The sequence below is a fragment of the Equus przewalskii genome, unplaced genomic scaffold, assembly GCF_037783145.1.
Source record: "Equus przewalskii isolate Varuska unplaced genomic scaffold, EquPr2 ChrUn-6, whole genome shotgun sequence".
Classification (NCBI taxonomy): Eukaryota; Metazoa; Chordata; class Mammalia; order Perissodactyla; family Equidae; genus Equus; species Equus przewalskii.
Window position 1 is genome coordinate 519,079 of NW_027228754.1, and position 25,616 is coordinate 544,694.

A 25,616-nucleotide genomic window follows, 5' to 3' on the forward strand; every position below is an offset into this window, starting at 1 on the left:
TTTCATTTTCCATTCTGGAAGTCATTCATTGCACTCTTCTTCAAACATTCCCTTTTTTCCTGGACTGATCACCTTCCAGTACAGCTGATCTCTGTAGTAGAAGACTTTGCCAGCTCTTTCTCACTGGTACACTGGGAGAGGGTTGACCAAGAAACCCAGTCCAGAGGGGGGCCTGACCTCTGCATCCTGACCCCTCCTCCCTCTTCAAAGGCCCGGGAACTTTCCAATGGATGCTGAGCCATTTGGGGAGAAAAGAGCCACTATGGAGCATGAGTTTTTGGTTTCTCTTTTTAAAAATTAGTTTCCCTTTAATCAGACAAATGACGATATATTATAACAAATACACTACTAAAGTTCACCATTAGAAAGTATCACGTTCCCGTTAGATCGCGTCCTCGTTAGCACAGTGGAAGCCCGGCCTGTCAGGAGGGAGACAGGAGCTTACAGAGACCTTTTGCTTCTCTTTCCTCCATTTCCACCTTCAGGTCTCTGGAAAGGCTCCTCCTCCTGACTTCTCAGTAGAAGTCCACGCCCAGTAGAAACACGAGAAAGCTCAAATAAGATGTTCTGGATTAAAGAAAGTGAGACACGGCGAAGACCCAATTTGTAAGGCCACAGGACTGACAGGAGGTAGGTGGCTTCGCGGATCAGTGAACTCACTCGCCCTCTGGCTTTCAGGGCATAGGATGGACTGCGGCGTGCAGGAATTTATTCCCCACCTGACTAGTGGCCTCAGAGAAAAATGCACACGGCGCCTTCCGACCTGCCTCTGGGTTCGATGCTTCTCGGGGATACGAGTGTCAGGGACGGGTCTCGACAATAGGGGGATATTTCACCACAGTTCATCTGCAGCCTCCTTCCCCAAGTACCAAGTTCGCTCCAGGGTGGGTGGGGACGAGGTCATCCCTGAGTCAGGGTGCCACGGCGCCAGGTCTCTGCTCCCTTCAAGAAACCCACTTTGTAAAGCAGAAGTAAGCTAATCAAAAGAACCCAGCCTTCAGCTAAGTGGTTTCGTTTATTTATTGTCGTAAACGCTATAATAGAAAAAAAACCACACACACGTAGAGTAACGGGTCAGAGGAAAACGTTCATCTGCATTGGCCGGGAATCGAACCCGGGCCTCCCGCGTGGCAGGCGAGAATTCTACCACTGAACCACCAATGCCGCTGCGGAAACGCCTCTCTACAGCGTGTCTCTTAACCTTACCGCTGTCTCTAGCTCCGTTTCCCCAACCAGAATCAGGCAACCCATCTGTCACAAATTCGAAAATACTGCCTTTAAGTCTCGAGACAAGAAAATGTCGACTTTAAAAACATAACTAAACTCCTGGCTTTGAGGCCGTGGCTCTATCCGCATGGTAACATACTTTCAGCTTTTCTTGAGCCGCTGAACTCAGACCGGCCTTCTTCCGCCAACCAGGGCGAGAATTGGTTCTCTTGGGAAGTTACTGCTTTAACCGGCTTCTGCCACAACCGATCGCCCCTAGAACCAGCCAGGAGACGCTGGAACCTTCTCCGCAGCTCTGCGTCAGAGAAGGGTGGGCCCGGCATAGCCAAGTCCCAACCTTCTCCCGGAGCCGGCGCGGCGCCCCCTGGCTGCGTCAGCCCGCGCGGGCAGGGCCGGGCGGCTCTGGGCTCCTCGCGAAAGCGCCGGAAGGTTCGCGGCGGCGGGGGCGGAGGGAGGCGGGTCCCCTGCAACTGTATAAAGAGCTCGTGGAAGCGGAGCCGAGCAGATCCGAGCTGGGCTGGCGGCACAGGAGCCGAGTGAAGGGCAGCACGGCTGAGCGCACCCAGACGGCTGAGCAGCACCAGGCGCCGCAGGCTCGTGCATCCGACTCCATATCCGACTCGTCCCCAGGAGCGCGAGAAGCCACAGCCATGTCGACCCCCAGGGAAGTGGCGATAGGCATCGACTTGGGCACCACGTACTCCTGCGTGGGCGTGTTCCAGCACGGCCGCGTGGAGATTCTCGCCAACGACCAGGGCAACCGCACCACGCCCAGCTACGTGGCCTTCACCGACACCGAGCGGCTGGTCGGAGATGCGGCCAAGAGTCAGGCGGCCCTGAACCCGCACAACACCGTGTTCGACGCTAAGCGGCTGATCGGGCGCAAGTTTGCGGACGCGACTGTGCAGGCGGACATGAAGCACTGGCCCTTCCAGGTGGTGAGTGACGGCGGCAAGCCCAAGGTGCGCGTGTCCTACCGCGGGGAGGACAAGGCGTTCTACCCCGAGGAGATCTCGTCCATGGTGCTGAGCAAGATGAAGGAGACGGCCGAGGCGTACCTGGGCCAGCCGGTGAGGCACGCTGTGATCACGGTGCCCGCCTACTTCAACGACTCGCAGCGCCAGGCGACCAAAGACGCGGGTGCCATCGCGGGGCTCAACGTGCTGAGGATCATCAACGAGCCCACAGCGGCCGCCATCGCCTATGGGCTGGACCAGAGGGGCGCCGGAGAGCGCAACGTGCTCATTTTCGACCTGGGTGGGGGCACCTTCGACGTGTCAGTCCTCACTATCGACGCAGGTGTCTTCGAGGTGAAGGCCACAGCTGGAGACACTCACTTGGGTGGAGAGGATTTTGACAACCGACTGGTGAGCCACTTTATGGAGGAATTCCGACGAAAGCACGGGAAGGACCTGAGCGGGAACAAGCGGGCCCTGCGCAGGCTTCGCACAGCCTGTGAGCGCGCCAAGCGCACCTTGTCCTCCAGCACCCAGGCCACTCTGGAGATCGATTCCCTGTTTGAGGGCATGGACTTCTACACGTCCATCACTCGAGCCCGGTTTGAGGAATTGTGCTCAGACCTCTTCCGCAGCACCTTGGAGCCAGTGGAGAAGGCCCTGCAGGATGCCAAACTGAGCAAGGCCCACATCCATGACATTGTCCTAGTGGGCGGCTCTACCCGCATTCCCAAGGTGCAGAAGCTGCTGCAGGACTTCTTCAATGGCAGGGAGCTGAACAAGAGCATCAACCCGGATGAGGCTGTGGCCTATGGAGCTGCTGTGCAGGCAGCAGTGTTGATGGGGGACAAATGTGAGAAAGTGCAGGATCTCCTGCTGCTGGATGTGGCTCCCTTGTCCTTGGGGCTGGAGACAGCAGGTGGAGTGATGACCACGTTGATCCAGAGGAATGCCACCATCCCTACCAAGCAGACCCAGACTTTCACCACCTACTCAGACAACCAATCTGGGGTCCTGATCCAGGTGTATGAAGGTGAGAGGGCCATGACCAGGGACAACAATCTGCTGGGGCGCTTTGAGCTCAGTGGCATCCCTCCTGCCCCACGTGGAGTCCCCAAGATCGAGGTGACCTTTGACATCGATGCCAATGGCATCCTGAGTGTGATGGCCACTGACAGGAGCACAGGCAAGGCCAACAAGATCACCATCACCAATGACAAGGGCCGGCTGAGCAAGGAAGAGGTGGAGAGGATGGTGCGTGAGGCTGAGCAGTACAAGGCTGAGGATGAGGCCCAGAGGGACAGAGTAGCTGCCAAAAACTCTCTGGAGGCCCATGTCTTCCATGTGAAGAGCTCCTTGCAAGAGGAAAGCCTTAGGGACAAGATTCCTGAAGAGGACAGGTGCAAAATACACGACAAATGTCAGGAAGTCCTTGCCTGGCTGGAGCGCAATCAGTTGGCAGAGAAGGAGGAGTATGAGCATCAGAAGAGGGAACTGGAGCAAATCTGCCGGCCCATCTTCTCCAGGCTCTATGGGGGGCCTGGTGTCCCTGGGGGTAGCAGTTGTGGAGCTCAGGCCCGCCAGGGAGCCCCCAGTACTGGCCTGGTCATTGAGGAGGTCGATTGAATGGCCCCTCCTGACAAGTCAGCTATGACTGTAAGGGCTGGGCTTGTGGCCCTCTAGACTTTTGTGATCCAGCCCTGTAACTTCAGAAATGAGAGTGGAGGGGAATCCCCCCCCCCCACCCCAAACATGGAGCTTTCTTCCCAGTATGTTTTATAACTGAGGTCTTTGTCATTTGACTTTTTTAAAAAATCATCTTCTCCCACATTAAACAAGCAGAACTAATTACTGTTCACATTTGTGTGGCATGTTAACATTTTTATTACCTACATTTTATGTATTTTGTTACTTGCATGTATTGATTTTGTTGTGTGAAATATAGTTATAGATCTAAATAAACTTTTTAAACTACTTGTTAGTTTTCATTCCAACCAATTAAGTACATGAAGGGGTAAGGCTGTCAGAAGGAGAAAATGTTGGTGGGTGCTGAAGGAGGGATGTGAAGGAAATTCATAAGGCTGTGTGAGATTTCTATGGGGGAAAACAGGATAAGGGGAAGAGTTTGAGGCAGGCACATTGAGACAGGACCAAAGTGTGGGGGCTGATGGGAGAGAACTGTGACCTGTGCTGGGAGAGGGAGGGGGGAGGTGAGTTGGAAAAGCAGAGAATCGAGGGAAACTTAAGTCCTAGCAAGGTTCCCATGTGTGGCCCTAAGATACAAATTCTGTTTGGGGAGCCTAGTTTAGTCTGTCTGTCTATGCGCTCTAATACACTGACAAATAGTTTATATGCTGTTCTTTTAGAGATCAGACCCCAAGTCCTGGCTCTGGAAAATAATACCTGTTAGACTAAGGCAGTAGGTCTAGTGATGTGATTGAAGTTACTATTGATCTTCTCCATGTGCGAGAAATAGCACGGTCCCATCCAGTTTCTGCTGATAGGCCCTAGGATAATAACAATAATAGCAACCATGTAACATAATGTCTATAGTGTAACCAAACTGCTTAGGTTTTCAACTCTGCTACTTTATATACAGTGTTAGTTGAACTCTCCGAGCTTCTATTTCCCCTTCCATATAGTGAGGAGGATGATGATAATAGTACCTATTTCAAGATTGGTTTGAGGGTTCAGTTAATTAATATATGTAAGAGGTGAAGGAGAATGTCAGGCATATAGTAGATGAGCGACAAATGTTAGTTATTAGCAATTATTATTAGTTGATTGTCAACTATGTACCAGGTACTTGACATACCCAATCTTAATTTAATCCTCACAACAACATCACAGGTATAATCCCCTTTTTGAAGATGGGGATTCAGAGGTTCAAAGAGGTTAAGCAGTTTACTCAAAGTCACATAGCTATTAAGTGTGTATGTATGTGTCGCGGGGAGGGCAGGGTTGGAATTAAGAACTCTGTCCTGCCTGATTCTAGAACCTGTGCATTGTCACCTCACAAACAGGCCATAACTCCAGTTATTACCAGATCTTTCCCAAGCTTTTGTGAAATTGGACATATTAAAACTTTAGAACACAGTTGGACACAGAGCCCTGAGACAAAAAGTGTGTATTTCATTTATTCATTAAGTGAATATGTGTTTTTTGTAGCAAGTGACTGACTGGGGAAACATCCTCAGGCTCAACTTTACTGCCAGTTAAGTAAATGACATATAAGAGCAAGGATGAACTTGTGTGAATTAGTTCCCGGTCAACCTAATCCACGCTCTATCTCTCCTTTGAGCAATGGATGACTTATTTTTATCTCAGAAATGAAGGTAGGCTTGACTAGAACAATGCTACATTACATTTAGCTAAGGGGAATCTCTTGCAGGTGGAGAGGAGGTTGCAGTAATGACCTACTTGTCCCCTGGTTGTGATTTCATATTTTTAACGCTCTTTTTCTGCAGCTGGCCTAAGTCCAATGCAACCTGGCTTCACAATGAAGGAACCTGCAAAAAGAGATGGCATCATATATACATTCTGTATTACACTTTCCCTTTCTTGAATTTCCTCCCAACTTCCAACATTGATCACCCCAACCTGTTTGTACTTCTCAAAAGGAATGATGGTACTCACAGGGTTTAGATAATTTCTTAGCATTTCACAACACATGTCTTTCTCTCTCTCTCTCTCTCCTTAAAAACACATACAGAGTGAAAGAAGGAAAACTTTATTGTGCTTAGTTGTGAAAACACTTCCGATCCTGTCATTTGGGTGGTATCTATTTTTCTATAGACGATTTAAACGAAGTAACCACTTCATTTACTTTTAAATGACTGTTGTTGATGGTTTAGTTTCTTTGGGGACTGTTTGCTGTATAACAGACATCTCACTATCCTTATGTTGTATATAGTCTCAGTTTGATTATTGTAATCACAACTACGTCACCTAGTTTCTCCCCCTCCCCAAACTAGAACAAAGTAAGTGAAAATACATGCCCGTTAGTAAAAAATCAAATCTTGCTACAAACCTTCTAATGAAAAAAACAGCAGTTTCTTAGCCCACTCCCAATTCCTACTCCTCACAGGCAATCACTTTCACTTTTTTTTTTTTTTTTTAAGCCCTTTTTGTGGGGCTGGCCCCGTGGCCGAGTGGTTAAGTTTGCGTGCTCCGCTGCAGGTGGTCCAGTGTTTCGTTAGTTCGAATCCTGGGCGCGGACATGGCACTGCTCATCAAACCACGCTGAGGCAGCATCCCACATGCCACAACTAGAAGGATCCACAACAAAGAATATACAACTATGTACTGGGGGGCTTTGGGGAGAAAAAGGGGGAAAAATAAAAAAGCCCTTTTTGTTTTGCAGCAATTTTTGGTTGACAGAAGAGTTGTTAAGATACTACCAAAAGTTACCATATATCTTTCACCCAGCTTCCCTTGATGTTAAGATCTAACATGGCACGCTTATCAAACCTGAGAAACTGACACTGGTACAAAACAATTAACTAAACTGTAGACTTTATTCAGATTCCAAATTTTTCTATGAATGCCTTTTTACTGTTTCAGAAGCTAATCCAAGATATCAGATTGCAGTTAGTTATCATGTCTTCCCCACAATCTGTGAGAGTTTCTCTATCTGCCATTGTTTTTCATGACCTTGACATTCTGAAGTGTACTGGCCAGGTATTTGATAGATTGTCCCTCAGTTTGCATTTGTCCCTCAGTTTGCATTTGTCTGATGTTTTTTCATGATTAGATTGAGGTTTTTGGGAAGAATACCACAGAGTGAGGTGCCCATCTCATCACATATCGGGGTGTATGTGAAATCAACATGACTAATTACTGGTGATGTTAACCTTGATCACATGGTTAAGGTTCAACTTTATTTTTTTACATGTCTTTCTTATGAATGCACTATCATTCTCTTTAGTTTAGACATAGTTTTTAATTTAACTTTTTATCCTCTGTTCTAAGCACACTGTCTGACATATTGTAAGGGCTCAAATGATACTGAGTAAAAGGTGGCCTAGTCAGACGCAAGGGAAAGGGTATTCCAAGTTAAAGATCAACCATGCAAAGGCACCTAAGTTAGATAAGACCAGTGTTTCTCATACTATAATATGCATGTGAATCACCTGAGGATCTTATAAAACTCAGATTTGGTAGATCTGAGATTTGGCCTGAGATCAGCATTTCTAATAAGCTCCTAGGTTGTCTCACTTAATCCTCACAACAATTCTATCTCCATTTTACTACAAGCAAACTAAGGCTTGGAAAAGTCAAATGCATTTCCCAACATCATAGTCTAGTAAATACCAAAGAATGCACACTGTCTGGCAAACTTTCATTAGTCAACCTAAAGTTCCTTCCATCCTCACATTTATGAACCTCTCACAACAACCTCCTTGGCTGGACAGTTCTTCCTTTTTCCCAAAAGGACAAGATTTTTCCATAACCAGGTCGTCCCAAGTCAGAAAGTGCTTATTTGCAATCTTCAAGAAAAAGGAGTTCTTGTAACAACAAACTCCGTGAGTTTATCTTTCTTCTCTATTACTTTCCCTCCGTTTGGTCTGTTGATTTCTTTTCCTGGTTTTTGGTGACACAGCAAACCTACTGAATTAGAATTGGTAGTGGGATTGGGTCGGGAAAGACGATGGGGTATCTGCAGTTTACAGAGACCCTGAGCGTTGGAAGACTCAGGCCAAGGATAGCAAATTGAGGGATCTAGGTTGAGGGCTTTTCCTTGTTCAGCCAAAGGAGTCTTTTGTATCTGCCTGCCCTAAGTGTGCTTGGCACATAGAAAGGGCTCGATACACTATTGTCTAGTAAAGGAATGAATAAATAGGCCCTGAGAAGCTGGAGTCTAAAGGAAAAAAAATACTTTTTTCACAGTTAAGGATAGATCTTAGTCTCGACTACTTCCTGATTTCATAGACGAGACTCTTGCCTACAATATAGAAAAAAATACGGTCAGTTCAATATTCACAGTGAAGCGCAATCTTCATCTGGAGATATGGAGGATAAAATGGGATTGATTAGTCAATATTCATTTCTCCATGAATTCAACCCTGTTTGTCGGCTGGAAAAACGTTGAAGGAAAAAAAAACTTTGCTTGTCAGGAGTGGGATTCGAACCCACGCCTCCAGGGGAGACTGCGACCTGAACGCAGCGCCTTAGACCGCTCGGCCATCCTGACACGGACACCCTGGTCTTCTCTTATTTCATTTCAACGTTATCACTCAGTGCTGCATCATGACGTAAAGTTACGTCAGTGTTATGTTTATTTATTGTTTTAAATAAAACTAGAACTCTCCCTGGACTCCTTCGCAAAGCAGGGAAAATAAAACTGTCTCCGACTCCCTTTTCCTATTTCTTCACCATCCTACACTGTAAAGATCCATCTTCTCGAGCGCCCTTTCGAGCGCTCCTCTCGCTCCGTCTCTAGAGGGGCGGGGCCACACCAAGGTGGACCCCTTGCGGGTCGGTCTCCTTCTGACCCTCCGCCCCAAATTGCCGTTATCGAATCCGACACCCGGTGGATGCAGTGCTGGGGTGCGCCAAGCGGCAGAGCTGGGGGTGCAGACTAGACAAGGCGGCAGGGCAAATCCTCGGGCCGAGTGAGGCGTCAGCTTTCCCGCCCGGCTCCGCGCATCCCGGCCGCCTCGCCTCGCTCCCGGAACCAGATGGTCTTTGCTTTCCTGGCTCCGAGTCGTTAGCTGGCGGAATCGTATAAGAGGAGGAAGGACGGGATCCATCCTCACCTGGAGAAGGCTCCACGTGCCTCGGGATGGTAGATACAGAACTCAGCTAAAAGCGGTCGATAAAGCCACAGCTTCTACTTGTCTTATACACAAAATTCCAAGAGCTGGAGCGTCTGGCGTTGGTGGTATAGTGGTGAGCATAGCTGCCTTCCAAGCAGTTGACCCGGGTTCGATTCCCGGCCAACGCAGGCTTTTCCTTCTCGCTCTTACCCAGTCCCCGATGAGAACGACGGAAAACGCGCGGTGTTTTTTTAAGCCTGAAGGAAACCAGGAATTACCTGCAAACCACACTTTCTCTCCCGGTTTACTATATCTCGCCGGGGCCTCTTTCTCTGCCCAGCGACATTTTGGCGGGATAAGGCTGTGAAGGTTTTCTTCCTTCCTCTCTTTCCTTCCTGCCTTCCTTTTTAAACTTCCAGCTAGAGAAATCTTGGGGATCTTCTGGATTCTGGGATATCCTGCCTGAAGCTCAGCCTCGAAAGGGGCCATTGTGTGTGTATCTGCGAGATTCATGTGGTAACCACGAGCTGCCGGGCACCTGAAATGGGAGAGTGCTCTGAGCAACTGCAGTTTCAAGTCTATTTAATTTAAATTAATTAATTGAAATAAATAATTGGAACATTTTAAACAGATACTCAATTCAGCTATTGGAGAACGTTTGATGATTACATTAGGAACAACGGGTATAGGAATCCATTTTTTCAGTTTTCAGTTTTATGAAATAAGTACTGATCAAGTTTTTCAGATGAAAATTTAAGGTCTGAGTTGAAGTGTGCTATCTGTAGTGTCGATACGACCCTAAATACGAAAAAATCCTGATTAATATTTTTATATTAGTTACACATTGAAATAATATTTTGGATATATTGGGTTAAATAAGATAAATATTAAAATTATCACCTGTTTCTTTTTACTTTTGAATGCGGCTATTAGAAAATTTAAGTTACATGTAGGGCTCCTGTGATGTTTCAGCTGTAACGCGCTAAGATAGTAAAGGTACGACTTTGCCGGCAACCAGCAATGCTTTACAGAGTAAGTTTGCTCTGACAGCTTGGCAGTTACTTCCTAAGCAGCAATTTTCAAGCCAGAGCTGCGGTTTTCCTCGTTAGTATAGTGGTGAGTATCCCCGCCTGTCACGCGGGAGACCGGGGTTCGATTCCCCGACGGGGAGACACTACTCGTTTTTCCCTCTCTTCCCTTCTTCTAAGTTCTCTCTTACTGCCGAAACAGAAATTCTTAAATAACTTCAGGCTCTCTCCGAGAGTGTGTCTATCACATGCCAATTTCGGGGATGGCAGGCAAGAGTACTAGTAGGTGAAATTTTTTTAACCCTAGTTCTGCGCTAAACGTTGTATCATTAATCCTGCAAAAAAGTTTCCTCGTGATCTGTCGTTGCACGCACCTATTACTGGGTGTATCTTCTCGTATCCCCATAAATCTCTGTCCACTGGAAGAGAATACTAGGATCCAGGCTCTGCCTTAAACCCTGTAATCCAAATTTCCCCTTTCCTTCTTGCCATCTCCTGTACCGACGGCTCACTAGGCGCTCCTTCTTTTCTTTCTCCCGTGTTTATTGCTATTCGGCCGTGGCCTGACTGTTCTCAAGCGCGCACTCTTTCCATTGCCGTGCTACACGAAGGTGTGCAAACTCGTGAAACAACCTCCTCTACAACAGGTGATGAGGATAAACTAAGATTTTATGTCTATACCAGATACGGAGAATTGAACACTGGTCCGACAAGCAGAAGACCTGTTTTTTGTCTCTTACGAAAGGTTTGTTTCTGCGCAAGTCATTTCACTTCTCTCGGCTTCCGTTTCTTCATTGTAATGCGCAAGAGCCAAACTCTGGTTTTTGAGACCCTTTTCGACTCCAAAGTCCTTGGAAGTAGGCACATAGTACCTGGCACATAGTATATGCTCATTTTTTAAAAGGATAATATTTTTCCTGAATATAAGAGTAACATATAGTCCTTGTAGAAAATGTGGAGAATAAACAAATCACAAAGAAATAAAAGGCACCCATTTTCCACCATCCAGGAAATCCCTATTAATATTTTGCATTAATATTTTTGGCATTTTTTGATGCAAAGTTGGAATCATACTGTGCATTTTGTTTTTTAACCTACTTGAATGTTTACTTAAAAATGTGACTATTTCCATATTCATTAAATATTAGCCTAAAACATTATTTTAATGACTTCATTGTGTTATGCTATACATCATAATTTCTTTAACAAATCTACTTTTGAACACTTACGTCGTTTCCAGTGTTTTTCTGTCTCCTCTGGTGAGACAGCTCTTGAAAACTCTGCTTAGTACCCGAGCCTTCCAGCTGTTATTTCCGCTCTGGCTTCCCTGGAATCTTTGCTCAGTGCATACCCAGCTCAAGGGAGAGCCAAAGACAGAGATTTATTTGCAAATTTGGTTTTCCCAAATGAGACCCCCTCCTTTCTAAAATTTACTCTTTCATTCAATTTCCAGCCAACCTGGTAGCTCTAACCTCTACCTTGATGCATGAGGTACAGGACTGATTTTCTGCATGAGTTTATGTGCCTGAGTCTGATGGACTTGGGAGTGCCTTCAGAATGAGGATCCTACCCATTGTGGTTCCTTCTTCCAAGGCTTGAATCCTCTTTGTTTTCTGTCTAATTTAATTGTTCTCCAGTGCCTTTGAGCAGATATTTTTAAAAAACATTTTGTGGAGTTTACAATTATCTGTAAAGTAGTTAGTCCCATGCAAGCTACTGCACTGTTATGGAAACCAGAATTGCTTTTTAATTTTATTCATAGTGTTTTTGAAATTTGGAAGTTTCTAATTTCCATGTAGTCAAATATTTTCCCTGGTAGTTTCTGTCTTAACTTTTTTTATATGTAGAAAATTCTCTCCCACCCCAATAGCTGATCAGTTTTCACCTTTATTTTCTTTCATTTTATGTTTGATTTTGCTTTTTGGCGTTCTCTCTTCAATTCTTTTTGAAATTATTTTGAGATATAACATGAGGTAAGTCTATAACTCTGTTCCCATCCCTCCACCCAATGGTTCTCCAGTTTATTGAACAGCCCATCTCTCAATTGCTGGTATGAAATGGCATCATTCATGGGTACTAACCCATCCACCCCTCTCAAACAAAGCCAGACAAAAGCAGTGGGACATTCTTGGCTCCAGTCCCAGCTTGGATCCATAAGACAATGGTGAAAGCAGACGATATCAAGCTTCCTCTTGGATATTGTGGCTGATGGGGAATCAACGGCTTACACTCTTTTACTCTACCGTCCCTTGTGTCATTTCCTGCCCAGGTTTTTTGATATTCAGCTATGTGAGTGATGCCCCACTCTGATTTCCAAGACAGTTTTGACTCCTTAACCACCTTGGATCATGAGATGTTATTCATGAACCCAGGAGACTAGCAAGCTTTCTCTTAGATATTATGGATGACTGGGATGGTATAAACATTTCTCTCTTACATTGGTTGGATCTTTTCCACAGGAATTTGGGAGGAGGAGTCCAACACAAGGACTTGGAGCCCCTCCCCTGCCAGCCCAGGTTGTCATTTAAGAACAAATGCATGAACAGACCCTTGCCACAGTTTATCACAATATACGCACATCCGTAGCCCCCTGCTGCCTAGTTCTTTAGACCTTTTCATCCCCTCATTCCCTAACAGCCCTATATTGGGGGTGGAGGTGGGAAGGTTATTTTCTTTTGTTTTAATTTGCCTTTGGTTTCATTTTATTTTTATTTTTAAGTTTACTCATTGCCGTGAATGTGTGAATTGGCTTGCTCCACCCCCATTCCAATATATTCTGGTCCGCTTTCCTGTGCTGCAGAAACTGGAAAGCCTAAAACTACATTTTCTAGATTCCTCTGCAGCTGGGGTTCCGGTTATGATTTAGGTTTCACCAACCAGATGTACTGTAGTGAGATTTTGATTTGGGACTGAGTGACATGGGACAGAGGCAGGAATACAATTTTGCTGGTAAAAATAGTGGCCAGTGGAGCTTTGTTCTAGAGCTGGAGGTTGTGGAAGCTTTTTAATTCATTTTGTAGCAGGTATAATGTATACTGTGGTAGCCCAGGATACAGGCTGGAGTTTTGGAGGTTATTCCTGGAAGTCAGCCTGGAGTCTGTTTCTTCAGTTTTCCCAATGCCTCATCAATTATCTGTACCTCTCAATAAATCCTTTTGTATTTAAACAAGCTAGAATAGATTCTCTTGTTTGCAATTAAGAACCCTACTGTGCTCATCCTTGAATGAGAAGTAATCTAAATCATCTATCAAGATCTGGCGTTTGTCCTTAAACATAGAGATAGATTCCTTCTGCTTCTCCCTCGTTGTCCACTTAAATGCTATAATTTTCCTCCCGATCTTAAGCAAGAGGGCTAGTTTGCAATAACAAAGAATAAATTTTAACAAAACAATTCACACAGGTGTAAGCACATCATAAATATAAAATGTGGAAAATAATAAAATGAGCATCCTAGTATTTCAATACTCTGGTTAAGAAGGAAACAGAACAGAAGCCTCCTCTGTTCTTCTCTCTGATACATTCCTCTCCCTCCCAATAATGAGTAACCCTTATTCTGGATTTTATAGTTATTACTCCTTTGGCTTTTACAGTAGTTTTACTACATGTGTATGTGTTATCGAACAATATATTATTTGGATTTTCATGCTTTTAAAGTTTATATAACTGGTATCCAGCAGGATGTATTCTATTGCAACTAGCATTTTCGTCACTGAATGTTATTTTTATGGGATTCATTCATGTTGAAACGCATAGCCAGGAATGATATTCAGAAGATTTAAAACAGTTACAGGAATATATATTTCAAATATTTCCTATTAGTCTTTAACTGTATATGTAGATATGTGTTTATGTAACTTATAAAACTGATTTCCAGATAATGTAAGTTGTAGTGCAAATACAATGTCAAATCTTTCTAATCATGCCCCAAATTATTTGATTTTTAAGAATTGTTGGTTTTGTTTGATACAGCTGTCACTAGCTAAATGATCTCTCTACCTGAGCCTTGGTTTAAAGTGGGGAACGGCATCAAATTCCTCTACTTTCTTTCTAGCAAATTGATCGTCATTAGGTGACTTGTCTCAATAAGCAGAAATTTTTTCCCTAAAATTAGGAAAGGATAAGTGTTAATGATACTGAGTCCTTTGTCATCGTCTGTTGAACTAACAGCAATTGTATTAAAATTTTTTTCTAGCTTTTAAAAGATTGTCTGGGTTTTATATACCTGTTTTGTCTATTACACAAAAGTCATTTATTGGAATGACATGTAATTAGGTTGACCTCGGCCATTCAGGCTGCACGAGGCAAGGTAATGTGGTGGCTAAGTGCATGGGCTCTGTTGGGCTTCCTATGTTTGAATCTTGGCTTTCTTTATCTCGGTTTCCTCATCTGTAAAAGAGGATAATGATGATAATTATAATTCTCAAATGAGTTAATAAATGTTTAGAATGGTGTCTGGCAATGGACAAGCATAAATTATCCTTCTTATTACTAAAACAAATGTTAATGTCCATGGTGGGAGGATGCTTGGTGTTCAAAAAAAAAAACTTGTCCCATGAAATGAAGATGAAATACAATACAGATGGGAAAAAGGGACGCTTGCACCTCAGTCATCTTTTAGCCCCAAATTTCCCCTATGCTCCAGTCCAACTCACAGCCTTCATCCTGTCACAGGATGGCCAGCAGTGCCAGCAAAGTCCACAACACCTGGCTGATGCCTTCAGTGTGACGCGTTACTGCCTGCCTACTGTTTCTGTTATTCCCTGACTCTCTTGGTACCAAGGTTGGGTGAAGGCTGCAGTTCCCACAAGTGGCCACATGCTGTCATCTTCTGGGTTCTGCTTTGGCTCTCCTTAGACACCCTAGAGCCAGCGCCCACAGCACTGGTTCTTACGCCAGCTTCAACTACAGTTTTTAGCAGAAGTTGAGAATACTGAGAACTTATTCTTCAGTGAACCGACTTGCCGGAATAACTGCCCTATGCCTGTCTCTGTGGCGCAATCGGTTAGCGCGTTCGGCTGTTAACCGAAAGGTTGGTGGTTCGAGCCCACCCAGGGACGGGAGCTAACCATTTTGAACAGCTGGTTGTCTATCTTGAGACCTGTTAATCTCGCCGGAAGCGTCTTGCCCTACACTGTGAGGTTTTCGATTTCCCCACTTAGCCAGCATCCGGGGTCTTTTGCTAGCAAGTTTGAATCAGTTGCTCTGCGTCATTAGGGTTACAATTAGTAGTAAAGATTTTAGTTTCTTGATTTGAGTTCTACTGAAATGCATCATGAAACTGATAGTTTAAAAATATTTACTGACTAAAGGAAGTAAGTACTAATAATCCAAAGATGAATTCTTTTGTCAAACCTATGCCTGCCTCGCCTTTGTACTTGTATTTCCTAACTCCGGAAACGGGGATGTCCAGAACGTGGGCCCTGAGTCATGCGACATCCCACTGGTTCCAATTTTTGGAGAGTCCGGCTTCAATATACCTAATAGGCACCTTCCTCTGCAGCCTCGCTGCCATTTACTTCCTCATTACTTAGCCCTTGGGTACTGGAATAGCCACCTAGTCGGCCTTTCTGTCTTCAGTTCTCCTCTCCCTTCTATCCTCTAAGTAGCTGCCACAGAGGCTTTCTAAAATGCAAACCTGTGATGCTTAAAATCCCTCAGTGGCTTGCAGGGTTGGCTACAGTCTCCTTAGTTTGGAAGGCAGTGCCTTTCATGATCTGGCCCCTGAGCTCTGTCGGCTCCCTCACTAACTCTTTAGACTCAAGCAGAACCAACTACTTTCTTGGACCCCTACTCTGGCTTTTGAATCTTTTTCTCCCAAACCTTCAGCCTCTCCTCTTTGACTGGCAAACTCCTACTCATCCTTCACCACCATGCCAAAAATTAAGCCTCTTCTCTGCAGTTTTCTTCACTCTCTTCTTATTTACAGGTTATTCTCACTAGAATGAAAGCTCCTCCGATGAATGACCTTGTGTTGTTCATCTCCATATCGGTACCTAAACTCAAGCTTGCCACGTTGCAGGTACCAAATAAATGTGAGTTGAATGTTCAAAGTTTCCAAATGCACTTGTCTCAAGTCTGAATCTCATCTAATATTCATATACCAAGCTTGAATTGTCTTGGCATATAGCGCATAATTGACACAATTAGGCTGACCCTTTACCTTTGCTCAGCCCCCTCCCTCCTTCCTAGCTGAGCCTTCTCCTACCTGGCCCACGGTCTAAACTACTTGAATTTCCATTCACCCTCCTTTCCCATACCATCTCAAAACGTCCCCCTTTGACCAGTTGCTCAGTAAGATTTGGTGAATTAGCAAGCTGACTAATTCATGTGAGTTGTGGTGAGAAGGTTGGTGAGAGGAGAAGGGTTTTTCATCAACCCAAACCAATCCCTGATAGACTTTTAGATAACAAGAGGAAAAGAGGATTTTGTCATTCATGTTTTATTACCATGGTTTTTCCATCTTCTGAGAGTACCATGCAAAATCTTGTAAAATGCTTTATTGGAATCAAGAAATGATCTGTTTAAAGCTTCTGAAACAGAAAGAGATAGCTAAAGTATTCTTCCATAAGCAACGATTGGCTTCTCCATTCCTGCTCCATTGTTACTGACATTCAAAGGATTTCAAAGTTTCATAATTTAACTCGGTGGAGTTTAGTACATTTAGTGTTGGTTAGCCAACATTTGTTTAATGAATAACGTGAACAAAGCTATACCTGAATTTAATACTGAAGCTGAAAAGCAGGTTTTATAGTCCCTGCCCCTCCTTTCTCTAATTCTTACTGTCCTGGCGACAAAAGCATCCTTACCTCCTGCCCATTCCTTCCTGTGCAGTTGTAGTTGACTCTTTCTTGTTGTGCTTTCTCAGTTCAGACGCTGACATATCTCTGTTCACTGAGCTTAATCTGCGACAGCAATGCTGCTTTCCTTCATGTGGACACAGGCTTTGTTCCGTGTTTTCTTATCCAAATACCCCCAACCCCCAGCCCTCTTCCTAGGACCGTTTTCTACTCATGACATTAAAAAAGTTCATCATTATATACTCCCAGACTATCCCAATTCTGACAGGGCCTCCCCTGAAAAACTCCATTCTCCATCACCACTGTGATTTTCTGTTACCTCCCCCATGGCTCGTGTTCTAGGAAGACAGCCTCTGCGGGGATCTCCTCTGGTCTGTCCTGGACTACCCTGTCCTTTCTCAGCCACCCCCTTCATTGGTTCTGCTGTCTCTCCTAGACCCCCAGCAATCCCCACAGTCTGTCCGGAAGGAGTTTTAAGGTGCCTTGAAGGCAACTTGTCCTGCAGCAACAGATGCAGACCACTCCCCAGCTGGCCCTCACCATTGATTCTCTTACCTACTTATCCAATTACTTAAGAACAATGTTCATAATCAAGGGTCACCATCTGGAGGCTGTATTGTTGCGTTGCTGGGATGAACGGTTGGGACAGAGAAAGTATCTGTGTAGCTCTGAGACTTCAATTCCTGGTAATGTAGCTACTCCCTAGGGCTTCTCTGTTGGCTCTTTAAGATCACAGACCTTTCCTTTCCATTGGAGACTAAGAGAAAATGCAGTGGGGTGAAGGACCTTCAGGCTATACTATGAGGTGTAGTTTTCCTTCTGCTCCCAGAGATGCCTGTTGGGGATGATAGGGTTGTGAATCTAGAGAGAGGTTCAGAGATGCTGCTTTATTACCCATTTGGGATGGGGATGCTTCTTTTATTACCCCCATTTGTCCTAAGAGCCCCGGCTCCATGTGACTTTGACATTTTTCTGGTCTCTCATTGAATTTCGAAGGTCTCTCTGCACAGAGACATACAGCCCCGTGTCCACTGCAAACAGGAGTCCCATCACCAGGCAGAAAGTGACTTGGATCCAAGATGGAAAAAGTGGTGAGTCGGGTGGAATTGTAGGACCTAACAGAAGAAGCAGAGGGATGAGAAAAATGACAGTTGTTAAGGCAGAAATTTGGATTAACAGTGAGGTCATCGGTGGAGTGTCTTTTTTTTTTTTCTTTTGAGGAAGATTAGCCCTGAGCTAACTGCTGCCAATCCTCCTCTTTCTGCTGAGGAACCCTGGCCCTGAGCTCACATCCATGCCCATCTTCCTCTACTTTATATGTGGGATGCCTACCACAGCATGGTGTGCCAAGCGGTGCCATGTCCACACCCAGGATCCGAACCGGCGAACCCCGGGTTGCCAAGAAGCAGAACATACGAACTTAACTGCTGCATCACCAGGCTGGCCCTGGAGTGTCTTTCTGACGCCTGGCAAGAGGCAGGTTCTAAGGAATGGTGGGGGAGTTGGTGGAAAAGCTTTACTTCCTCCCGCTGAGTCCTAATCATAGAGCTACAGAGCAGAGCACAGCTCATCAAACACAGCGAAACCGTCTTCATGTTTGATGGAGGTATATGACAGGGGGTGTTCAGCAAGTTACATTGTAGCTGAGTTTTGTATGAAATTATGAAATTTGTCAAAGTTTAAGCTGCTGTGAGAACATTATTTCTTAACTCAGCCACTTTCTCTTGTGTCTCAAAATTATGCTTATTGTTTTCGCCTCATATTGTTCTTTAACACTAAAGGAAATATGAAAAAAAAAAAGGTGAACCATTGAAATTTGCTGCTTATTGGGAGAAAAGTGACACTATTTCTCTGTTGAGGCCCAGTAACTAATAACCCAAAAGGGAAAGAGGTAGAATTTGTTTGTTCTCAACCTCTTAGCCCTTAAAATTGTTAATTTACGGTCATTCTTTGCTGTGGTCTATAAGCTGGTAACATTAGAGTAAAGTTTTAGTTTCAATTTTTTAACTCTTAATTTTGATTTAATTTCAAACTTTAAAAAAAATGTTACCAGAACAGTGTACATAACTCTCATATATTTTTTCCTATATTTACTGTTTGCATTTTGCCCCCTTTGCTTCATTATTTGCTCACTTTTTCCCCTGTTTGAGAGTATTTACTTTCAATTTAAATGGTAACGAAATTATTTTTTATACAAATTATGGCAGTTTTGTTAAAATCTCAAAAGGTGTGTGTCTATCTTGCTGTCTTACTACATGTAAATTGCTTCCAAGGTGTGTCTTCGTCTGATCACAGGTGGGAGCTTTGTGAAATCAGGAAGTCCACGAGTGCCTCGGTGGGGGGACCCTGGCCGTGGAGGATGGCGCTGCATAAACTGGAGATGTTTTCTACGTGACTTAATGAGATTCAAAATTCTATTGTAGGACATTGGTGCCTGTTCAATTTGTTCATTTTGTCTAGTGGTTAAATATACAGGCTTTGAATCTTTGGAGTGACCTAAGGAACAAATTAATTCCCTTCTTTTTTTTTTTTTTTCACTTCGGTTACTTCATCTGTAGAGTCAATATTTCATATGTTGTTGTGAAGGGTCACTCTGGTCATGAAACCAGGTGCGTTTAAAGAAGCACTTAGCACACTGTCCAGCACACTGAAAGGTGCCAATAAATGTCAGCTTGTGTTTGTTACAGAGGAGGAAATTGAGGTTCAGAGACACTGAGTGTCTTACCTCTAATCACACAGTTATTTAGCAGCAAAGCCAGAACCCAGGTTCTAGGCCCTTTTTGTGAGGGGCTCCTGCCAGTTTGTCTGTTGGCTAAGATTCAAGGCTTGGAGAGGAGAGTAGGGCAGGTACAGACAGGCCAGCACTATAGGGACACATAACAGTGTCGGTGTGGTTTCAATGAGATAAATAAGAACAGACATATTTATGGGAGAGGAAATGTGACTTCTGCTCCTGCTGTCACATTGCAGAGTGATGACACCTCTCAGAACCCCACGTAAAGAAATCTGTGGCACAGTCAGAAATCTCCTCCCAACGAATCTTCCCAGTGGGAAGGCATACTCCACACACAGGGGGCTCTGAACCTTCTAGGGCTGTTCATCTCTCACCTTTAACAATGACGTTCATAGCCTTTGAAGACTCGTTTCTACTAGGCCCGATAAGCGCCCTGCAAAAGTAGGAGCCACTGTCTTCTTGTCTTGCTTTTGGAATGTGGAACTCAGAATTCTGATAAGAAAACTTCCTGCCTCTGCCATCCTTGAAATATTGGACCTTGTGCACATGCTTGTTCTTCCAGCTGTGGCACCTCAGCACAATGGGATCCCCCTCCTCGTACACCCACCGAGAGGCCTGGAGCAACAGCCAGTCTGAAAGACACAAAGAGACCAGAGGCCCAGGAGGCCTCAGCAACCAGTGTAAAGCTTTTGTGAAAGGGACACTCACCACCCGGATCCTAGGACATAACAGAAAGCCAGACTGGGAGCCATCCCCACATAGCTCCCTTTGGGAGCTGCAAGAGAACTCAAGTCACCTCAAGACCTTTTGTCTAATGAGGAAGAGGGACAGACACACACATGATTGAAACATAAGGTTAGAGCAGAGTTACCGAGTGGTGAGGTAGGTGAGAAGCAATCTGCAGAATCCTTAAGTGCTGCACTTAGGTTTGCTATGGCGGGTAATAAGGAGCCACAGTAAGTTCTAGATCGAAGAGTAAAAATTGCACTTGAAAATGATAATTTGCTCCGTTAAAGGAAAGATAGACTTCAGAAGGAATAGGCAGTTGTAGGAATATTGATAGACTCTTGCAGCCAGGCAGGAGCAAGGTCATTGGGTGGGCGCAGGGCTGCCTACAGAACTCGTGAAGGAGAGCTCAATACAAAAGTCAAGGATGGGAAAGAAAGGCATGCCCGCAGTGCTCGTGGTAACTGATTTCTGACGGGCTGCAGCACCTCAGTGAGGCCATCTTCATTACCGAGCATTGCTTTCAAGAGAGAAAATTCTTGTGTCACCAGGATACTTCTCACAACTGTCTCGCCAAGTAACCAGACTCCGCACAGACAGAACATGAAGTCATGGTCAGGAGGTTGATCTGAATAATTAAAAATGATATTGCACATAGGGGCCAGCCCAGTGGCGTAGTGGTTAAGTTCCCACGCTCCACTTCAGCAGCCTGGGGTTTGCACATTTGGATCTGGGGCACACACTGCTTGTCAAGCCATGCTGTGGCAGCAACCCACACACTCTCACACACAAAATAGAGGAAGATTGACACAGATGTCAGCTCAGGGACAATCTTCCCCAAGCAAAAAGAGGAAGACTCTATTGCCAATCTTCCTCACCGAAAAAAAGTAAAGAGACTGAAAAATGTCAAGCCCATTAACCAAAAAGGAAAAAAGGTTAAAGATAGTGCAGATAAGTTTTAAAACGACATGAGAAAAAACATTCATGAGACAATGTTAAGTTAAAAAGACAGGATACAAAAAGTATATATGCACAGAACAAAAAAGAAATATATATATGTAGTCTGGTAGCCTTTGGGGGAACACCTTTGTTTCAGTCTGTCCTGTCATGGACTTGATGTATGTCCATGGGTACGTCCATTCAATAAATATTTTATTTTATTTTTATTTTTTTTTAACGATATGCTTTATTATTATTATTTTTTTTTGGTGAGGAAGATTGGCCCTGAGCTAACATCCGTTGCCAATCTTCCTCTTTTTTTTCTCCCCAAAGCCCCCCAGTACATAGTTGTAAATCCTAGTTGTAGGTCCTTCTAGTTCTTCTATGTGGGATGCTGCCTCAGCATGGCCTGATGAGTGGTGCTAGGTCTGTGCTCAGGATCTGAACTGGCGAACCCCAGGCCCCAAAGCAGAACACAAGGAGCTTAACCACTTGGCCATGGGGCCAGCCCCAATAAACATTTTATTGAGCACTCACTATGTACCAGGTGTTGTGCAGAATGCGGATACCCAGATGGCTAAGACACATAAGCCCTAACCTCAAAGAATCTGTAGTCTAGACATAGAAACACACATACTCAGAAATAATTACAATACAATGTGACAAGTACTACAACAGGCTAAGAACAAAGGACTACAGGACCAAAGAGAACGGAACAAAGAAATGCTGCCTGAAGCAAGTAAAGAAGCCTTCTCAGAGGAGAAGATAAGTGAAATGGGTCCTGAAGGATGATCAGGAGTTTGCCTGGTGAAGTTAATCGTCATGGTCGCGGTTTAATACAGTCCTCATTGACTGGACTTCTAAAGCCAGTTTCTAGAGCCAAGTTCAAGGCAAACTAATAACTCTTAGACTCGATTTTTCTATTGCTTCCTGTTGGTAATTCCCCATTTTATTTGGTCTTAGGTGGCCATCTCTCACCTACGTAGATAATAGACTTTCCTCCTTGTAGCTCTGTAGACTGGGGACCATGTCAGCTAAGTGGCCCAATCAGAGGCAAAGGAGCCACAGAAAAGTCAAGTTCAGAGGCCCAATTCTATGAAACTCTGCTGCAGGTCTGCCTCCATTAGACCCTCCTTCCCCTCTAGGCTTGCTCTACCCATGTACATTGTACAAATGGGGCAGCCATGGAAGTCGACTCAGGCTTGCAAGGTGACACTGCAGGTACCAGGCCGTGTCGTTTGATTCCAGGGGCACCAGGAAAGATCCTTGCCTCCAAAATACTTCTCCTACCCGTGTCTGATGCCTGGATTCTGTTAACAATACCTGGAGACTTTCATGCCACAATTAATGTACAGGCTGAACATGTATATATTGTATATATCTCTATTAGGGAGATATCACATTGCCAAATTTATGCTGAAGTGTAAGTTTGAGTGTGGCATTGACGAGAAGAGAGAGATCAGTATGATGCTAGACAGTTAGGGATAGTTAGGTGGGCAGCTTAGGGCATTGCATTTCTGAGAGTGAGAAAGAGATTGAGGTCCTAAGAACAGATTTATTGATTTATTCAATAAATATTATTGAACATCAATGTCATACCCTGACCTTCAGATGACACCATTGGTGTTGCATGTATTCTATGTGAGTGGTGCTTCCTGAAATTATGCAGTGCAGCAGTCCTGTATCTGTTATATGTCAGGCCTTGGCATTTTCCCTAGGGCTTACTTGTGACTAGGACTACAACTTTGATATAATTCACTGGGACCAAAGATCATCTCATCTTAGTTTTAACCCCCAAGCACCTCATCTTCTGGCTCTTCCCAAGCCTTTGAGGGTCTCTTGTTTCACCTTGTATTGGTGATTTCTCTCTTCCCCTTCACCTACTCACCTGTGTGGACTTCTAGTTGCACTGGGTCACTGAGTGGTGAGAGGGCTGTCTTGCACTGGTACACTCCACTGTCTTCAACTCTGGCAGCTGCGATGGAGTAGCTGGAGGATTGGTTTTCTATGACGGTCCCGTTGTGAAACCACTGTGTAAAATGGTCCTCTGAGGAGTAGGATCCCTGGCACCTCAGAACCACCTCGTCGTCCTTGAGCACCCTGTTCCATTGAGGGTCTAGGGTCACCTTAGCCTTGGGGTGATCTTCTGAGGAACCAAGAGAATGTGGATGAGGACAAGGAGATGAGCAGGCCCTAAGCTGGCATTCCCGGGGAGGCTCAAAGCCAGGGTGAACCCATTGCAAACCCACAGTTGGTGACTCAGCATTAGAGCATCTTGACTTGGAGGCACTTGGCCCTATTTTTGGCCTCTCTTTCTCTTGAGAAAAACTGGCCAGAGAAACAGAGGGCCAAGATCCACTGTGTTGGAGGAACTGCCCCTGAAAAGCCCCCCATCAGCAGTTTCCCATGCAACTGACATTTCCCAACCCCCTGCGGCTGCTGCACCCTGTGTGCCTCACTCGGCCAATCCAAGACCATGAAGCAAACTCACCAGCTCGTGTGCCAGCTGAAACTGCAAGAAAAAAGAGTGAAACCAATATTGAGCAGAAGCAGAGATCCGGGTAAGCGTGGAGTGAGTTTAAACTTCCCTGCCCACCACTGCGCTGAGAGTCCACTGTTTCCAAGAATCAAGATACAAGGAGTGGACAGCTCTCCTGCTGCCTGACCTCTGGTCTCCAATGTCTGTGCCTCTTGCCCAACTGTCCACCCAAATCCCTGCTTTCAACACCATTCTCCTACCCCTTGGTCCCTGTTCAAACTCCAAAATTAAGGGTACAGATTGAATTTCCCTGAATCAAACCATAGAAGCAACCTCAACCCAAGTCATCCAGAAAGGGTAGAAATCAAAAGTCTTAGAAGGGAACCCTGGAATGCCAGACCTTGGGGAACACCTAGTCCATACTTTTCAATTTACAGATAGGGAAACTGAGACCCAGAAGGGTGAAGTAACAGAGACCTCACAGTCCCCCTTCACCTCCCCCTTATGCCCAAATCAGAGCCAGCGTTTTCCTTATCTCTAGTCCCCCAATGGTTTGTCCTAGAAGCTAAATCTAGGGCTATAGATGTGATAAGGGGTCTTAACCCCTGGTAGAGGGACCCGTCCTTGGCCTTAAAAGGGTACCCTGCTGAACCCAGGGCATCTTGAGCTTCTCCTTCAGCCAGGGTGATTCTGACTTACCCAGAAGTAGCAAAGCCGTTGGTGATAGCATCTGCCACATTCTGCAGCATTAGAGTAGACAAGTCACCACAGATGCCCGGAGCCCTGAATGGACCCAGCTGACGTGAAGAGAGGAAGTCAACAGCCTTTCCTTTAACACCCCAGCCCATTAAACACCAGGTTCCTTTTCCGGAACATCATCTGATTCCTGAAACTGAACTCTGACAAGTGAGCCCCGTGATAGGGTGGGAAGAGGAGGGAAAGAGCCTGAAGAGAAGCTGAGGTGTACATGCCCGCTTTGCTCCATGTAGATATGCAGCAGAGCGTCTACTGACAAAGTCTGTCAGGAGCACCCTCTGAAATCTCAGGATCTCTTCCTCCACCTCCTGAGTTTGGATCCACCCAGTGCTGAGAATGGAATAGCACGACCCTGGGGATGAGACTCAAGAGGGAGGGCATTCCCTGAGGGGTCTCTTGTTCTACCTCAGAACTTCTCACTCTCCTGCTCAGCCCAGCCCTGTCTCTATCCAGCCAGGGCCTGCCTACGTACAAAAAGTAGTCATTTAAATCTTCAGGCCCCTAGAAGTGTCTCTCACCCCAATATTATCTCCACCAACATTTTCTTTCAAAATTCAAAATGCATACGCCCCGGCATCTGTAATCTCAGGAGCTACTATCTTCTTAGTGTGAATTTGATCATGAGATTCACATCCTCTGTTAAAACAACCCCAAGCAATGGGAGAGAAGTGAGCCCTAGGAGGAGGAGATACCACTGTAAGGTTCAAAGGAATGCAGAAAAGGTGGGGTGGAGGGGAGGGGGCCACAGCCAGGCGAGGACAGCTGCTCTTTACCTTCATCCCAGTGTTACCAGGGCTGTGCTGAGCCACAGTAGCTCAGGTTAGCTTGGGTTCCTCAGGGACCCTTTGGGCCTGGGCTGGTCTGTGAACCTAGCAGCCAGAGTTCCAGGGCTCCTTGCCGGAAAAGGTGGAGGTGCAGTGGCCAGGAAGTGGTGAGACTGTTAACCTCTTCTTCTTTCTCTAGATGCCCCTTCTCCCACCAACACATGCTCACACTTACCCGTCCCCACCGTCTCACGTCACTCTCATGTCAGTCCAGTTCTCAGACAGAAAAATCAAATGGGTCTGCTTGGCAATGCCACTCCCCCAGCAGGTTCCTGGACTCCTGGGACAGGTCTCAAGTGGAAAAGCCTTGGAAAAGCCCAGGAACTAAGCAGTAGACAGATGTGGGCAAGTGACATTTGGCAGGGGTAAAGTGGAGGCAGGGGCTGGCACAG

The 25,616-nt window shown here is 45.3% G+C and overlaps 2 protein-coding genes and 5 non-coding genes across 7 annotated transcripts; 4 read left to right on the forward strand and 3 right to left on the reverse strand.

Moving 5' to 3' along the window:
- The first annotated feature begins 298 nt into the window (after positions 1–298).
- On the forward strand, positions 299–4,157 carry HSPA6 (heat shock protein family A (Hsp70) member 6). Its single transcript, XM_008507531.2, has one exon. The coding sequence runs from the start codon at positions 1,878–1,880 to the stop codon at positions 3,807–3,809; it is 1,932 nt and encodes a 643-aa protein (XP_008505753.2). The 5' UTR covers positions 299–1,877; the 3' UTR covers positions 3,810–4,157.
- Positions 1,094–1,164, reverse strand: TRNAG-GCC (transfer RNA glycine (anticodon GCC)). Its single transcript has one exon. It is a non-coding gene; the product is annotated as a tRNA-Gly (tRNA).
- A 4,136-nt stretch (positions 4,158–8,293) lies between the features above and the next one.
- TRNAL-CAG (transfer RNA leucine (anticodon CAG)) lies at positions 8,294–8,376 on the reverse strand. Its single transcript has one exon. It is a non-coding gene; the product is annotated as a tRNA-Leu (tRNA).
- A 681-nt stretch (positions 8,377–9,057) lies between these two features.
- TRNAG-UCC (transfer RNA glycine (anticodon UCC)) lies at positions 9,058–9,129 on the forward strand. Its single transcript has one exon. It is a non-coding gene; the product is annotated as a tRNA-Gly (tRNA).
- A 911-nt stretch (positions 9,130–10,040) lies between these two features.
- TRNAD-GUC (transfer RNA aspartic acid (anticodon GUC)) lies at positions 10,041–10,112 on the forward strand. Its single transcript has one exon. It is a non-coding gene; the product is annotated as a tRNA-Asp (tRNA).
- A 4,840-nt stretch (positions 10,113–14,952) lies between these two features.
- On the forward strand, positions 14,953–15,026 carry TRNAN-GUU (transfer RNA asparagine (anticodon GUU)). The gene has a single exon. It is a non-coding gene; the product is annotated as a tRNA-Asn (tRNA).
- A 1,366-nt stretch (positions 15,027–16,392) lies between these two features.
- LOC103540860 (low affinity immunoglobulin gamma Fc region receptor III-A) lies at positions 16,393–24,552 on the reverse strand. Its single transcript, XM_008507532.2, has 5 exons — positions 24,344–24,552; positions 23,657–23,677; positions 23,054–23,311; positions 19,875–20,132; positions 16,393–17,881 (listed from the first exon to the last, which is right to left on the reverse strand). The coding sequence occupies exons 1-5, from the start codon at positions 24,381–24,383 to the stop codon at positions 17,703–17,705; spliced, it is 756 nt and encodes a 251-aa protein (XP_008505754.1). The 5' UTR covers positions 24,384–24,552; the 3' UTR covers positions 16,393–17,702.
- Positions 24,553–25,616: the final 1,064 nt, after the last annotated feature.

Bases quoted from the DNA above. Each gene is read 5' to 3' on its own strand.
- HSPA6 (XM_008507531.2), top strand. From the start codon at position 1,878: ATGTCGACCCCCAGGGAAGTGGCGATAGGCATCGACTTGGGCACCACG.
- LOC103540860 (XM_008507532.2), bottom strand. From the start codon at position 24,383: ATGTGGCAGATGCTATCACCAACGGCTTTGCTACTTCTGG. The intron at 23,678-24,343 runs GTAAGTCAGAAT...TTTTTCTTGCAG, and splicing joins AACGGCTTTGCTACTTCTGG to TTTCAGCTGGCACACGAGCT. The intron at 17,882-19,874 runs GTGAGAGATGAA...TTCTTCTGTTAG, and splicing joins TATGAACGTCATTGTTAAAG to GTCCTACAATTCCACCCGAC.